Here is a 16,907-nt window from a genome sequence, read left to right as displayed (position 1 = left end):
TCTCTGTCCTGTGCGCTGCTGTGCGTAGACGATGTTCGCTAGTTTGTCCAGAACGGAAACTGGAAGCACTAAATGCCTAAATTGTCCGTGTGTTGTGCGAATGTCAGTGCACGTTAAAGGACCCACGATTGCCGAAAATGGTATGGAGTCCTCCACTACGGTGTCTCCGATAGCTCAGGTTTAGCTTTCAGACATTAAACGCTGTATACCGCAGCATTTAACTTTTCTGTAATGGGTTTGCACAGGTACCTTCTGCTACTCGCTCAGTTTTGGAGAGCTACGTACGTCGGGGCAAAATAAAATTTTTGTTTTCTTCCCTTTGCTCTTTGAGCTTCTCAAGCTCTTCTGGGACCCTAATTAACTTCAGGTCTCCATCATTACCTTTCTTCCAGTTGACACAGAGGTTACTTCAAGAAATTGCTAATTTTGGTCTTGTTTTTTGCGCGTAGTTTCGTGCGTAAAGTAGAATGATTTCGCGCTGACAGTACTCCGTTTGAAAAATATGCAGGGTGTTTCACGTAACTTGAACCAAGGATTTAAAAAAAGCGGTACACCGCAGCCAGCTGAAACCAACGATGCATTGTTCGCAATCATGTGGCGCTCCTCAGAATATTTTGTATTGCGCTTAATTAATTAACTAAGATGAATTATGCAATTTTTCATATATTCACTTTAGTGCCAAGACCATTACGTTAGGTTGTAGAGCAGGTTTATAAACAACGAATACAGTTTATTGTAGCATCGTATCTCCTACGGGGTCCTTTTTTCCGGCATCTAAAGAAAGCCCGCGAAATATGAAAAGATACCACGTGACTACGCTCGTGCGCTACCAAATTGCAACGCTCTCAACGGCGTTTTCGAGCAAACTGAGCATGGAAACTGAGTGTGCCCGCTGACCGTGGCGAAGTGAACGGCCGCCGCTCTTAGCAGCGGCTTGACAGTGCGTCAGCACTTTCCGCAGCGGCGCGGCGGCCGTAATAAAATCAATAACTCCTTTTTTTTTTTTTTCAGCTGCGAGTGAACCAATATTTTTCTCGCCGCTGCATGTATGTTCTCGGGTGCGAAAGATGTAAACCATGCCTCAAAGTCCAATCCTCAAAAGCGCATACTATCGCCCCCGTCAGAGCGTTTGTACTGCCTTCATAATTAGTTAAGTTGGGATCGCCATGTGGAATGTTGCCTTAACAATCGCGTCGATGCATCAGTGAAACGTGGATAAAATGCCGAAAACGCATGTTACTGCTTCACACGTGCACGTGTTGTTGTCACAGTAACCACGCCAACACATTTTGTCCCATAAAACGCACGAGCTACAGCTATATTTTATGTTTTTTACAGTTCCCTTCCCCAATTAGTCCGGCATGCATAACTGAGGTGAAGCCAGCTTTACATTTTTTAAAGGAACACCCTTGCCTGCACTGGCGGGTATTTTGACCATATGCACCCGCCCCTAAAATGCTAGGTTGCAGACGGGTGCAGGACGGGTGCACGAGTAACAGAAACTCCTATTTTGTCGGGTGCGAGGGTGTGTTTGTCAGTATGTTCCCTTTAAAGGTGTGAAATTTTTTACAGTGCTCTGAAGAGGCAATAGTTGTTTTCAACAGCTATAGAGGCTGTAAAAGTGCATGTATTATAAGAACCAATTCATCATCTCTGTAGTGACAGCGCTGACAAGAAACTAGAGAGCTGCAACTGAAGTCTTAATGAAGTCGGCACACGATGTGCAACTCTCAACCAAATTCTATTTTTTTACACGGCCTTTCTTTCTTGCTTGCTATGGCATTGGCAAAAGCGGCGCATCTAATTATATGCGTTTCTTTATTGGCCTCACAGCATCAAATTAAAGCGTTTACGTCCTAAGCACTCCGGTGTTATAGTGAGGAGCCTGCACAAAGTGTACAAAGAAAGGAATTCGATGTAACATCAAATGGCGCAGTTTTACATAACTAGCAAACAAATTGAAATCATGAACCAACCATAAGGCATAGTCCAATGCGCACAGGAGTCATGTAGCTTCGTTTAAACTGCAGCTATTCACCGTCTGCACATATCCAGGTAAATCGAACATTAGAGTAATGTCACAAAAATGTTATATAATTTTCAGTAACGTTATATGCTGCATTGTGACTTTACATTAACGTTGAAAGCTAACTGATAACGTTATGTGTTGTATCATAAACATTATTTTAACGTTCCTGATAAACATTGCTTTAATATTGTCACGTTGTAGTGACGGCAGTCCAGCGGTCAGGAAGACACCAGGAAGTCTTTGAAACGAAGCTCTTTATTTGGGCTGCCTTGCGCCCGCAAAAGAACTGAATCACTCGGCGGCGGCGTAAGCAACAAACGTGCTCGTCAGTCGTCGAACTACGAATGCCCGCTGCTCGCGGCATTGTTGAATTTAAAGCCGGCAAGGAAACTTCGAGAGGTCGAGATCATCTAGAGTAATCTGGAAACACGTAGATGCAGCTCTTCATGGCTGTGATCAATCGAGATAAGTCCGGTCGCTTCTCGCGTCACGAACAAAAATGATAACACCCCTTTCCTGCTGCCTTGCGCAAACGAACGGGCACTACAATGATACGTGGCAATATAGCCTTCTGAACATTATTATAATGTTTGAATCATATTTGTAAAACAACAACACTATAAATATATTTCAAGCCCCGGCTTTCAAAACTTTTCCAGTTGTTGCGATAGTAAAGACAACTAGCAGTACTTTGCGACCAAAATCTCTCAGATTGGGCCTGCCATAGAAGCATACACAGCTCCATTATTTCGGTAGAAAGCTTTGCTTATGTTACCAGTTTGTCACTACCACTCATGGGCCATCTCTCGGTAATGTCTAAGCTTGACTCCATGGTATCCGTTCGAAGGTGACAGTACGAGCTCCATGTTGTGGAGCTCAAGTATCACACAGACATAACTTCACCAGCGAAAGAACGAGACACGAGGAGAAGAAGAACGCAGGACAACACCTGATGTCTGATGTACACCAACTGATGGCTGATGTCTGATGTACACCAACTAGCCCACATGGGTACCTTGTTACAGTCTCAAGTATCACCCTCGTTGCTGGTTTTTGCAAAGCGTTGATTAAATTGTGTACCGTCACACTGGCGGGCCTGTAAGCTCATGTAGGGTTGCGTTAACATTTTCGAGAATGTTGCATTTATGTTGTTTAAATAATGTTAGAGAAAGGTTATTCGAACGTTATATGTAGCATTAATGAAACATTGGAAGAAAGAACGACAGGAACATTCAATTATCTTTTGATCAAACATAAAATAACATAGTTACAATGTTTCGGTTCTACCCGAGTATATCTCAGCAGACGGCTCTTCTTACATGTTTACCATACATCAAAATGGTCGTGAATAAGTTACTAGCTGCAATAACTATAAGTGAACCGGAGTGGTAAACGTTTTGTTTTTAATCCTAGTTGAAATCAAGAGGAAGAAGTGGACTTGGGCAGGGCATGTAATGCGAAGGCAAGATAACCGCTGGTCCTTAAGGTTAACGGAGTGGATTCCAAGAGAAGGCAAGCGTAGCAGGGGGCGGCAGAAAATTAGATGGGCGGATGAGATTAAGAAATTTGCGGGAATACGGTGGCCGCGGTTGGCGAAAGACAGGGTTAATTGGAGAGACATGGGAGAGGCCCTTGACCTGCAGTGGGCGTAGTCAGGCTGATGATGATGATGACGACTTTCGGCGCTCCTTACGTGTGGAATCAGCACGGGAGTGTGGCGCCATAAACGTGCCCGCAGAAGTCAACTTGGAAGTTTCACAAAAAGGCTTAGTTTCCACATTGCATGGAGCCATTGAGGCTTGAGTCACCTGACAGTGCACAGGTCGTGCAAGTGCGAAGTGCAGAGCACATCATTCACTTCTTGGCTGCGTGCTTATAGATTGCCAAGGGTTTATTTATTTATTTATTTATTTATTTATTTATTTATTTATTTATTTATTTATTTATTTCCTCAAAGGTCTCGGTTGAGACATTACATGAGGGAGTGGACGGTATCTGGCAAACAATGGTAAAAAATGTTGAGATGAAAGGTTGGCGATGCTCCGCTTGAATTCTAGTGGGTTGATGATAATGGCAACTTCGGTAGGCAGGTCGTTCCAGTCTTGTGCAGTACGCTGTAAAAATGACTGCTGAAATGTCACAGTATGGGCTTGTAGGGGATACACTGCATTACTGTGGCTGGACCGGGCGATGCGGTGGGCTCTTTTTATGTAGGGGTTATCAAAAGGCAAAGAATGGAAAAATTTATGAAAAAGGTTAAGACGTGCTATCCTACGGCGCGAGGCTAGGGGGGTAAGTTGATTCGAGCTTATAGTGCTGAGATGCTTGAGTGGTAGGAATAATTAGATAGAATGAATCGTGTTGCGCGGCTCTGAACCAGTTCGAGGGCGTTAGTAAGGTTATTGTGGTGTGGATCAAAAATAGCGTTAGCATACCCAAGCTTGGGTCGCACAAAGGTTTGAAAAGCAAGCTGTTTAATAGGGGGAGGAGCGAGTGAAAGGTTACGGCGTAAATAACCTAGAGCACAATTAGCAGAATTTATTATGTGGTTATTCTGGTTATTATGTGGTTATTGAAGATCACGGCTACGGGAAGGGGAAAAGGGAGCACGCAGAATCTTTAGTGCTGTCAGCTTCAGAACCGTGGTTAGGAAATAAAATTGTTCCGTGGCTTCCGTGCTGCGAAAATTTCTGCAGGCATACGCTTACCTGGTGAAATGTTTAGAAAAATCCCTCAAGGTGGAGTAAACTTGTAATTAAGGAGCAAATTACTCATTGGCAACCACCCAAGCGCGGCCATATGGCTACAAAGGAAAGCTATACAGCTGCCACAGAAACTTCGTAGGTAAAGAAAAATTCGTCCTTGTCCGGGGTTTGAACCCAGGGTTACCGCTTCACCGTAGCAGTCGCTCTACCATCTGAGCTAACCGGGATGGCTAGCATATGGTATACGGCGAGAGCGAAATGATCAATAACTCGAAGTGGGAACAGCGTTGGTCGGTTTATTTGCCACAATCTCTGCCGTAGTAAAAAAAAAAAAAAGAAAGGATAACAAAACAATCAAGATTGTCAAAAAGTTCCAGCGAATGTCAACTACGAATTTTAAAATGACGATCAAAGCAACGCAAGACAACACTGCTATTTTAGCCCCAAGTACACTTTAAAAACTGAGGCAAAGGACATTGGGTATAAGTTTCAAAACAAACAACATGCGCTGCATAGTGCTTGTAGCGTATGCCTTATATAGCGTATACGTAGCGCATTATTTATAACACAAACGCTGCCAAATGTCTGCTCGTTAAACTGCCTGGCTTCAGCAGCGGCGAAGACTTATGTGGCGTAGCGCCACGGCCTCTGGCGCGAACACATCTCCTCGCACGCCCCCGCGACCGTTGTCGCGTCTCGTTCCTGCTCACTATCTCGCGAGGGCGTCGCGAGATAAGAGCGCATCGTCTCGACCGGGTGACTGATGAGCGCCCGCATCGCGATCCCTGACTGGCGCGCGGCCCGCCGAGGCGTCCAACGGGTCTTATACGTGGCTGCATGCCTGTCTGCCCACCATGGCGGCACCGCTCGCGAGCAGACGACACTGCGAGATCCGGAATTGCTGCACTCGCTTATGTATACCTCAAAGACATCCGCTGCCGATAGAGGTCACTACATAATTATCATGTTCAACGTTCTTGAACAAAAACTTAGAATACTTTATTTATTTATTCACAAACACTGCTGTCTCTTGTTACAGACATAGCAGGGGTGGGTTACAAATCATAATACAGCAATGTCGAGTAACATGGTAAGGCAGACCACAACAACGTCAAGTAAGATGGCCATGCAGTTCTAGCACAAATTTATTAGTTGGCAACGAACGCAGAGAACCATCTAAGTTATTCCACAGTTCAACAGTGCGCGGAAAAAAGAAATCTTAAAATAATTTATGATTTATTGGAAAATTTTAGGTTACTGTTATGGAAATATTTGAAGTCAATGGTTCATTCTTCCGAAGTGGCGGAAATTCTTCAAGCGCCGGCCAATCGTTGTAAAAAATTAACGGGGCCGAAACGTCATTTTTTAAAACTATTGGTTGGCGCTTGAAGAATTTCCGCTATGAACATGCCCGCGACCAGACGGGTGTCCGTCAAACCCTAAATTTCATTCTTCCGATGCGCAGCAAAAGCGTTCTTTTAACGTTTTTCCATCGCTCGCAGCAAGCATGTTAAGACTGCCATATAAAACCAATGGGAACGCTTTTGACGATAGCAAAAAAGTCAGTAAAAAAAAAAATACAAGCCTGCCGACGGAAGATCTGCGGATATACAGATTTTCATAACGAAATCTTACGACATCAGAAAAAATTGCGTTAATAAACTCTCTCTCGTTCAAAAATGCCTTTGTCCAGAATTGTTGGGTATGTGTTCGTTGAGTTTTTATTACAGCTGCTATGTTTTTATATGTATTACATTTTTGCTTAATAATATTGGAGGTTCCAAAACAGTCTTTGACTACGGGACCTCCTTCAGTGTAATGTTGCCTACGTTGTGTTCTACTTTGTATAACAATAAACCTGATTACAATCCCGAAGAATCCGTCTCATGTGAGATGGCGCTGCTCAGCGTTAGGTAAAAGTGCTGACGTGCGAACTTTTAATCCGTGGTTTCGTGGTAAGGGATGGTTTCGCTGGTTGCAAATCGTCGTCGCCCCTTGTCGACCTCAAATGCCGTTAATGGGCAGTCGTTGTCTGTTTTCTGTACGTTCACTCACTGAATTGTTTATGTACCCCGAAAACCATCGTGACGATACAGCAGTAGAATTCAGTTTGAATATGAATACTTCACTTAAAAGCAATTACCTGTTTGTATAGCAGAAGCGTCGTCTAGGCAAATCATATTAAAATTTGGCCAGGATGAGGCTATGATTTACGGGCTTTAACGTCCCAAAGCGACTCAGGCTATGAGGGACGCCGTAGTGAAGGGCTCCGGAAATTTCGACCACCTGGGGTTCTTTAACGTGCACTGACATATCGCACAGTACACGGGCCTCTATAGAATTTCGCCTCCGTCGAAATTCGACGGCCCAGGCCGGGATCGAACCCGCGTCCTTCGGGTCAACAGCCGAGGCTCCGGGCTAGGACAGTAAAGCTAATGACGTGCCGCTGTTTTATAATTTCATCGCTTTCACAAAGAAGACGTTCTATAATGTGCGGAGAAAATTTCTAGCGGGAAGCTGAACGTGTATGTATAGTTACTATTATCAATGCACTCTGACGTTTTAAGAGAATATTGGGTCACTCACTGCTGGGCACTTAAAGATGTCCAGCTTTCCTGGACATTAAGAAACTAGCTCCATATGTTGGCCGCCAGTAGTAACCACTGCGTAACTCAATAAAGATAGTTTAAACGTGTAATTTTGAGAGAACTAGAATCCTGGGGAGCTTCTGCGCGAACGTGGTAATTGTCATGGCTGACTCTAAGTCCTTCGCGCTGCAAAAGGTTTACCTACAAAATGCTTCCTGCTCTTACGCCAACGCGTTTTCGACGCCTTTAGAAAGTCAATGGGGTGTACCGAACATTCAAAATTCCCGCGGTGATTTTGAGTGTTCAGCGCCACGCATCACATTGCGGCAGTCATGCACACTAGAAGGGTTTGTCCAGAGCACGTGGTCCAGACTTGGTCGTTCGCTTAACTGGGGCATGGTCAATCACGTTCTCCAAGCAAACTGTAACAAAGGCTCTGTACCGTTTGTGTGTGTGTGCCGTGAAGCCGAGAAACTCGCTTCCACCTAACCGCGCATGTGGCAGTTGAAAAACACGCTGCAATTTCGACAGTCAGCAAGGGAAGCCCTGCAAATCTGTAGCAATATAACTTCTGTACAGTAGATGTAGGGTACCGTCTTTGTCAAAAGTAACCAGGCTGCATGGTTTGCCTCTACCTTGTATAGTGGAGCCCATGCAGCTTTCCTAAAGATCAAAATGTGTTGGAAGGTAATAAGACCCCCAGTCCTTACCCTTAACGACCATTTCAGCTTCAAGGAAGCTGTAAGGGCTCCACTGTACGAGCTAGAAGCAAACCATACAGCCTGGTTACTTTTGACAAAGACGCTACCTCGTTTTACGAAATGAAGGAGCAATAACATATCAACATCCATCCAAGCGCAGCCTTACGGCTACAAAGGGAAGTTTCGCAGCTTTCTCGGAAGATTCGTGGTTGAAAAAAAAAAATTCTTTCTGGTCCACGGATCGAACATGGGACCACCGCCTGCCCGAGGCAATCGTTCTGTATACCAAATGAGCTAACCGCAAGGTGGCTACAGCATGGTAGGAGGAGGCCTAATTGATCAACAACTCGAAGCGAGAATGGCGTCAGTCCAATGAGTTTAGGGGAAACCTCCAAGGTGGAGTAACTCTTCAAAGTAAGGGAGTGAATACTCACTATCGTCCACCCTAGCGCAGCCAAACAGTCACAAACGAAAGCTGCATAGGTTTTGCAGAAACTTCGTTGTTGAACAAAAACCTTATATTTGTAGCCGTATACGGCAGCACTTATTGATTCTGCGGAGTAATCACTCCCTCATTTTGATATCTTGCTCCACTTTGGAGTTTTCCCTTAAGCACACTGAAGTAATGCTTCGTTTTATGTTTTTTCCCCAAATTCAGAAGTAAAAACTTAATGCCATTTATGAGTTCAAAGTTGGGTTTAAATTTAAGCTTTAGTAGAGTCGTTCAACATTTCGGACATTTTTCGTATCGCTTCAATAATAAAAAAAAAAAGTAACAGTCAGTGCTCGACGTATTAAGGGAGCGGGGGTTTGTTTCGCACAAAGATCTTCCTAACCGCTCTCGCATTCCTCTCTCCTTCCTTCCTAAACATTCTTTTCTTTGCATACGCTATACCGTGCAAGTTCGTAAAATTTCTGAAGTCGTATACGTGCATGTGAAATGCCTGCTCAGCCAATTTCGTACCTTCAATGGATCTATAAAAGAAACAGGAGCATTGCAGATTATGTCGTGGGGTTTCGTTTATTTCAAAAGATCCAGTAAACTGTCATGTATAAATTTGTGTTTTCAATGCTGGCTTCTAACTAGCTGCACGCGTTGAAATTCATCCTGGAGTGAAACCACGCCTTGGCTACACGGGAACGCGAGGTTTTCACCTCCTGCAAATTATTTGAGAAAAAGCTTTCTTGAACGGTCTTATGCATCTTGTTTTTCTCGGTATGTACATCAGCCGTTCGCTCTCATACTTTTTCCGGAACTGTGCAATATCAGTGCACGTTAAAGAACCCCAGGTAGTCGAAATTTCCGGAGCCCTGCACTACGGCGTCCACCATAGCCTGAGTCGCTTGCAAACGTTAAACCTACATAAACCAAACCAAACCATTAAATTGCTCGTAGTGGAAAAATGAGGAAATACCAACATTTTGCCCCGTAAAGGAGAGCCCTACACTCTAAAATAGAAAGGAGTACAAAGGGAGTAAGGTGTCTTTTAGCGCACTCCCTTTTGTAAAAGGGAAGCGCTAGAGGGCACCTTACCCTCTTTTTTTACTCCTATGTAAGTGTATTGATGTTTAGAGTGTAAGTACACGCATAGTGTCCAGGAGAAGACCAACGTTATTATTGAAACGCGAACTCTGGCATTAAACGGAAGCACGTGCGATGAAACACCTGTCGACCAGAATAGCAGGCCTTAGCAGAAGGGCTCAGCTTTGTAAGGCCATCGGTGTCTTCATGTCTTTCGTAAAGCCTGAAGCGATGTCGCAGCCTTGAACAGGCTTTGTGCAGTGTGCTGGTTTCGTGTCGCCTTCTCCTACGTATACCTCGATTTCGTGCTGGCGTGGTTCTTCAATCAAATCTCGCATCTGTTCCTGATTTCAGCTCCGGCTTTTGAATGTTCTGTATATCATTTACACCTTACTCTTTTCAATACACTAACCTGTTCAGACCCCGAGTCATGTAGGAACGTTATGCGTTTATTTTTTGTTGTTGTATTGGTAATAACATGGATGTGCTCTCACTTCTTCCTTAAAGCATGTTACAAATCGCTTTAAGATGCACATTTTTCAAGGTGCACCGTAAGGTTAAAGTATAAGTTGCAAATTGCCACCAAATATGCCACCACGATTAGCTTCCGAAGTTGCGGGTAAGCCTCCAGGAAATCAAGAGCGGCAACTGTTCACGCGCTGGAACAAGTGCATCTTTCTTGGATATCACTTTTAATTGTGAGGCAACTGTGGAAATTTGCAAGATACTGTTTTAACTTGCTCAAGGGAGTGGTATAATCTTCAGATGTGTAGCAAAATCTTACTCTTAAAGTTTGTTCTGCGCGCGCACCTAGTAAAGTCTTCCATAAAAAAAATCAATGGGGTGCGTTTTTGACAACAAATAGCGGAAAACTACTGCGTCCCGAGGGAGGATCTGTGATATAATGATTGGCATGGTGGAATCTTGAGATACGCGAAAAAAAAAATTAATTCGTAAACAACCGGAGCAAACCAAAGCATGCAGATCGATTAATTGTCTGTATGCGCAAAAAAGAAGTTAACAGTAGCAACCAATGCAACCTAGGAATTAGAAAAAATTATCACAATGCATAATTTGATTCTTGAATGCACAGCGGAACGAGACGGCGATGATAAAAAAATTCACATAAACATCTAATTACATTATGCGTTGGCAATTCGATAGCATTAGAAGCTGTTGATGCCTTTGGCGTGACGTCACTTGATTAGCGACGACACATTTTTAAAGGACACACGAGAGCTGCGTGTCCTGCCCAGTTTGATTACAACTGAATGAAACAATACGCGTATTATTCCAAAACGTTTTGCAGTCGTATTGCAATGGGCAGTGCGTTCCACACATTAGTGCCGAAAATACAGTCGGTTGACTAATCGACTACACTGTGGCCAGAGTCGCTTTGCCGATCGTGTGGCACGCTTGGTGCGTTGTTGTGTCGCAGCAGCTCCGGAGCCCTGGTCGTCCGAGGCGAGGCTGGGCAGCGTCCACCACCACCCGCACCACGCGCACCATCCGGTCCAGCAGACCGCCTCCCAGCCGACCCACCAGCAGCAACAGTACGGAGAGGTACGTGTGCATGTGCATGTGCACATCCGCGCGATGTGTGCATTTATACAGTCGCGCTCAGCATAACCTGCAACACTCAAGTGTAGAAGGACCGCAGGTCGTCGGCCCAATAATATTGGCAATGGATGGTATCACCCTGGTCCTTTAAAGGACCGGCCTTTGACAGTATATTACCAATAATGGGCCAATTAGGTGTGCTGCTAGGGTGCACGAATTCTCAAACCCACTCCTTGAAAAAAAGTGCAGGCTCGATGGGGTTGCAAAGTTGCACATTTAGCTGCCGCTCGAAAGAGTATAATTCACCCGCTTTGTGTTGAGCTCGTGAAGCATCTGTTTAGATGACGATCGAATCAAGGGGACGAGTGTGGTGCGCAGCCGAGGCGTTGCACATCGTACCGGGGGCAAAATGCATTCTGCCTCTCTCTTTGGCATGATGCAAATATTTTTATGCACTACGCAATATGCAGGGTGCTTTGCCTAAGACTTTACACAAATTTTAAAAAGAGGTTTTTTGAGTTAGAGGAGCGCTTTTTTTCGGCATAGCATTGTCAGCGGTGTTGTTCTCCAGAATATAGCTAAGACGTACTAACTATCAGGCTGGATAGCTAGTATTGAATATAGTTAACTTTTTAACTATTACTGTTAGCTTATTAATTTGAGAGGCGTGTAGCCCACCGTAAGTAATATCCATATCTTTTTGAAATTTATAAAGCGCGATTACCCTTCGCGTTGTGGCCCAACAATTTTGGCTACTTCGACGTTTTACGCGCACTGGAGAGGTTGCTGTGCCTGCATGCTTTCCGAAAGCGCATGTATTTTGGCGCGCGATGCAGGCAAAATTTGTTCGGCCACAGCGCCGAGGGTAACAGCGTTTTCGAAATTCTAAAAGTTGATATTGATATTACTTAGGGTGATCTACACGCCTCTCAATAATAAAGGAACAGAATATTAATAGTTGAAAGTTAATTATTCAGTATAGGTTAACCAGCCTGCTAGTTAGCACTTCATAGCTGTATTCTGATTTACTGCACCGCTGACAGTGCTATGGCAAAAAAAAAGCGCTGTTCTAACTCATGAAGCCTACTTTTATGTGTAAATTCTTTGGTGAAACACCCTGTATACGTGCAGTGCTCTCTCGGTGCATCGAAAACATGTCGAACATTCTCGGATGAACATTCAGAAAATAGAAAATTGTAAGATACTGTTATGGAGATATTGAAGATAATGGTCCGCTGTTTTGATATGTAGCAAGATATTTCTTTTAAATTGTTTCCATCGGTCGCATCGAACTGTTAATACTGCCATAGAAAACCATTGGGGAACAATTTTGACGACAGCAAGAACGTTAATAAAAAAATGCAAAACTGCCGTCGCGTGATCTGCGGATATATTGATTGTTATAGTGAAATCTTACATTATATGAAAAAAATTCGTTCATAAAAGGTTCCCCGCTCAAGAGTGCTTCTGTCCAGAATTGTTGGGTATGACTGCGCAGGCGTCCAATGCGTTTCAGTACACGACAAGCTGATCGGCCGAGAGTTCGGAATACTTGCGTCAACTATGTGCATGCAGACGACGTCCATAAGTGAATTGGTTTGACATGTATTGGCACATCTCTCAAGCGCAAATAGATGGTGACCAAAAAGCTCGTCTTGTTGTCTTGTGCTTGTCTGTAGCATAAAAATAAGGTGAACTAAAGCCAGATGAAGTGTTCGAAAGTTGTTGGGCAGATGCAGGAAGCCCACTTCACGCATGTTTATTGAATGCTGAAAAATATAACTTACGTCTAAAGACCTTCTGGAAGCCTGTAGCTGCCTGCAGATTAACTAATTTTCAAACGAAATTTTGCAGAGAAACAGAGAAACAGAGAAACCAGGTATATGGCTTTTAGTTGCACAATCTTGCCACCATTTCGTTTTCAATTGGTATTGAAGCGAAGTACTTATATACGGTGGTGAGCTTTCCTCAAACAGCGCCATGTAAGCTATCGGATTACAGCCGTAATGACGCTCTGATGAAGTTCAACTCACCATTACCGTAGTGGAGAACAACCTTTAGAAGGCCGCATTATATAATATTGTAAAAAATATTAATATTGTGAGTATCATGTCTTGTTATCATTTACTTGTGTATTCGTTTCTTAGTTCATCTGAAAAGTTTTTTCTTGGGTTGTGCATCATTCATTAATGTTTATTCTGTCATTAACGTGTTTATTAGCATGAATGAAGCCTCCCTCAGTTCATTGCGATACCTTCTTCGCAGGTGCGTCCAATTAACATAAACAATTAATAAAAGTAGCGTAAATTTAAGTGAGAGCCATAATACCAAGAACCTCGCGACGCAGTTAATCAACGGGTGTCAGTAAAAGCAGGCTTCTTCCAATGCAAAGACAGGGACGGTTCGCTTACAAATGCGTCGCCTCAAGAGAAAAGTATACAACTGCCAGTCTTTGCCAAAAGTAACCCGGTAACAGCGGTTCCTTTCTTAGCCACGTAGCGAAGCACCTATGGCAGGCCTTCAGCTCTGAATCTGTGTAGAGCAAGGTGAGCCTTTCTCCTGACGTTCTGACTCCTACCGGTCTTTAGGGGTGCCGTAAAGGCTCAGCTCTACGGTTGAGAAGCGAAAACCTGCTGCTCGGTTACTCTTGGCAAAGGGGGTGCTGTATCTTCCCGGTACTCACCTATAAGGTAGAAGCGTGGAGGTTAACAAAGAGGGTTGTGCCTAAGTTAAGGACAACGCAGTGAGCTACGGAAAGAAAAATTATAGGTGTAATGTTCAGAGATCGGAAGCGGGCGGAGTGGGTGAGGGAACAAACGCGGATTAATGACAACCTAGCCAAATTAAAAGGAAGATATTGGCTTGGGCAGGGCATGTAATGCGAAGGCAATAGAAGCTCTGGTCCTTAAGAGTAAGGGAGGAGTGGATTCCAAGAGAAGGCAAGCGTAGCAGGGGGCGGCAGAAAGTTAGGTGGGCGGATGAGATTCATAAATTTAGTCAGGCTGATGATGATGATGATATTTCGATGGGGAATTTCAATAAGCTCACACGCTACCTGGTCACACGGATTAGCTCAGTGAGCGGTTTGCGTTTCACTCGCATCATTCTGGAGCATGCCTCTCGATGATAAAGAGAGTTCCGGGCACCCATCCTTGGCATCGTCCCAGACACGAAACGCATCGTTAACCTTCACTTTATCACGAACAAGCATGCGAAGCTCCCTCCTTATTATCTCAGTGAGCCGTTTCGCGATCCAGGAGAAGTTCGTGCTTCCGCAGTGTGCTCCGCATACTGTGGATCGTGGCTGTAAAAGAAAATATTTGAACCGTTCAACTACACTGATTTCGCAGTAAAGAATAAGAGAAAACGTTAACCTTTCTTGACATTCTTGGAGACACGAAAGAACTCAGGGGCGCATAAATACATCGTGTGTTGGCAATGAAATAGCATTCGAAGCTGTTGATGCCTTTACCGGAAATGAAGTGTGTTCCTGTCTGCTAATATCACTTCCGGCATGGCAACGTAATTAATGAAAGTGCTTTATTTCCCGACAAAGCGAGGGTAGACTGTGACTAAAGGCCCAAAGAACCTGACAATGGTTCCAGCCCCCTTGTTATGGGGCTGACGCCACACCTCCTCGTCACGTGGTATGATGACGTCGTTTTGACCTCGCATCCCCTCGACCAATCAGCTACATTTATGAAACGCGACGCCGCTTTCTTTCTCTGATGGAACTCGCAATATACTACTGCCCGGTTCCCGAGCCGGGCAGGGCAAGGTCCCCCTATGCTGAAAAGGTAGTGACTTCGGTGGAGGCGAAATCTATGGATGCCGATACGTGCTGTGTGATGTGAGTGCATGCTAAAGATCCCCAGACGGCCGAAATTAATCCGGAATCCTTCACTACGCATCTAGAAAAACGCGAAGCTTTGCCATTGTTTTGCACTTCGATTGTAATCAGTACTCATGAAAACTTTCCTACTTTAGGTATTCACGTAATAGCTCGTGCGATCGGCTGGGATGCGGCCGTGTCTTGCGCATTCGCTGAAGTTTCAAAGCTTTTGTGGAGAAAAATAACATAAGCCGCTAGACATGCGATGAACCACTGGCAGCGCTGGACCAATCACAGATGCGAAAGAGAGAAAGAAATGATAAAGTAAATGTACAAGTGGGAAGGGAAGCAGCAACATGAAAAAAAATATAGTAATAATAATAATAATGTTTATTGCCACTTTGTAGATGATACAATATGGTTCAGGCCCGTCAGAGCCAACAAGAGGCTTGAGTGACTGGGCCCGGCAGTTACGGCCAGGACTACAAAAAAGGCCATAGATATAGCAACAACAACAACAACAACAACAACAACAACAACAACAACAACAACAACAACAACAACAACAACAACAACAATAATAATAATAATAATTTGTTTATTAACATCAGTGATGGGGGAGACTGCAGATAAAAGCCGCTTGACAACCAAGCGACTTGACTGAAGCCCGCAGCCTCCCTACAATGCAGTCAGCGATAGAACAACAACAAAAAAAAACTTGCAGAAAGCACAACATTCAAAATTAATGCATGTACACTTGGTAATCACAAGAGTTAAACACAAAAAAAGACAAGACAATACTTTTAGTTGTTATTGTAAGCAAGGATTGTTAATGAAATGTTTGCGTAGGGTTCGTACAGAAATTGTATGTAAATCTATACCTGATTTGTGGAATTAATTTAATAGGGTTGGCAGCGTGCATGACACTTTTTGCCTAGAATAATTTACCCGCGCAGTGACCACCTTCCACGGTTCTGTGTAACGGGTGGTGTAGAAATGTGCGTTTTTATCGAGATCTGATAATTCATGAAAAAACTTTAAATTTTCTTTCACCTCCCGTTTGAACGCCAGACTTAATTTATAGTTATAAACATTAAACACGCGTATTATGTTCGCTTTCGAAAATAGCTCTGAAGTATGGGAATTATACGTAGGGTTATTCGTTTTCGGGTGTTATTTTTCGGCTTGATAATAGGGGAGAAATCGGGGTTTTCGTGGAAAAACTCCGAAATTCGGGTTTTATCGGGTTAAATTTCCAAACTAATAATTTATTCGATTTGCTCTAACCGGTGGGTAACAATTAGGGCTATATTTTGGGCTGCTTTCAAGCAAGTATTGCAATATTTGGCGCTTCTTTGGTAAGTAATTATTACTCGCAGTGAGAGGCAACGGTCAGTTTTGATAAAATAAACATTTTATTCACGGGCGCGGTCATCGACGTTCTACACGTCCTTATTAACACACATAATCGCAACATACATGCGCAAAATCTCGGTTCCCATCCGAGACCTGTCTGGTCTCTGCAGGTACCTTAGCTGAGAGAACGTTCGCTCAAAGTCACAGCTGCCATTAGCTAGGCACAACAATGACAGCGCTGCATTTGCTAGCCTTGGGTAACGCACAGTTGCGTCGTTCCAATAGTCCATCACTTAAACACCTTCATTTGTGGGGCTTGCTTCCAGCAAGTACTGGTTAAACTCCTCGCGAAGCGAGCCTACGTCATCCATCACGGAAATAAAGAGAGGTCGGTAGCCATCAAACGACTGACTCAGCAGCCGCTTCTGGAACGGATCGAGTACGGCTCCCAGTTTCCACAATTCCATGGGCACAATTGTTTCACAAATCGGGAAAAATCGGGTTTTACCCGATATTTTAGGAACACGTTCGGGGTGCAAAAATCGGGTAAAATCGGGTTTTACCCGAAAACGAACAACCCTAATTATACGGTGGATTAAAAAGTGCTCTCTTCT

General features: G+C 43.9%; 1 protein-coding gene across 1 annotated transcript in view; it reads left to right on the top strand.

Moving 5' to 3' along the window:
• LOC149332328 (paired box protein Pax-1-like) overlaps positions 1–16,907 on the top strand; it is a 55,388-nt gene that overhangs the window by 21,023 nt on the left and 17,458 nt on the right. The window contains exon 2 of the mRNA XM_089557215.1: positions 10,987–11,108. Coding sequence (XP_089413341.1) covers positions 10,987–11,108 — 122 coding nt within the window. The remainder of the gene's footprint in view (positions 1–10,986; positions 11,109–16,907) is intronic.

Source organism: Amblyomma mixtum, chromosome 8 (genome assembly GCF_055824585.1).
Source record: "Amblyomma mixtum isolate Tamu chromosome 8, ASM5582458v1, whole genome shotgun sequence".
NCBI classification, from domain to species: domain Eukaryota; kingdom Metazoa; phylum Arthropoda; class Arachnida; order Ixodida; family Ixodidae; genus Amblyomma; species Amblyomma mixtum.
This window is presented reverse-complemented; position numbering and strand designations above follow the sequence as displayed.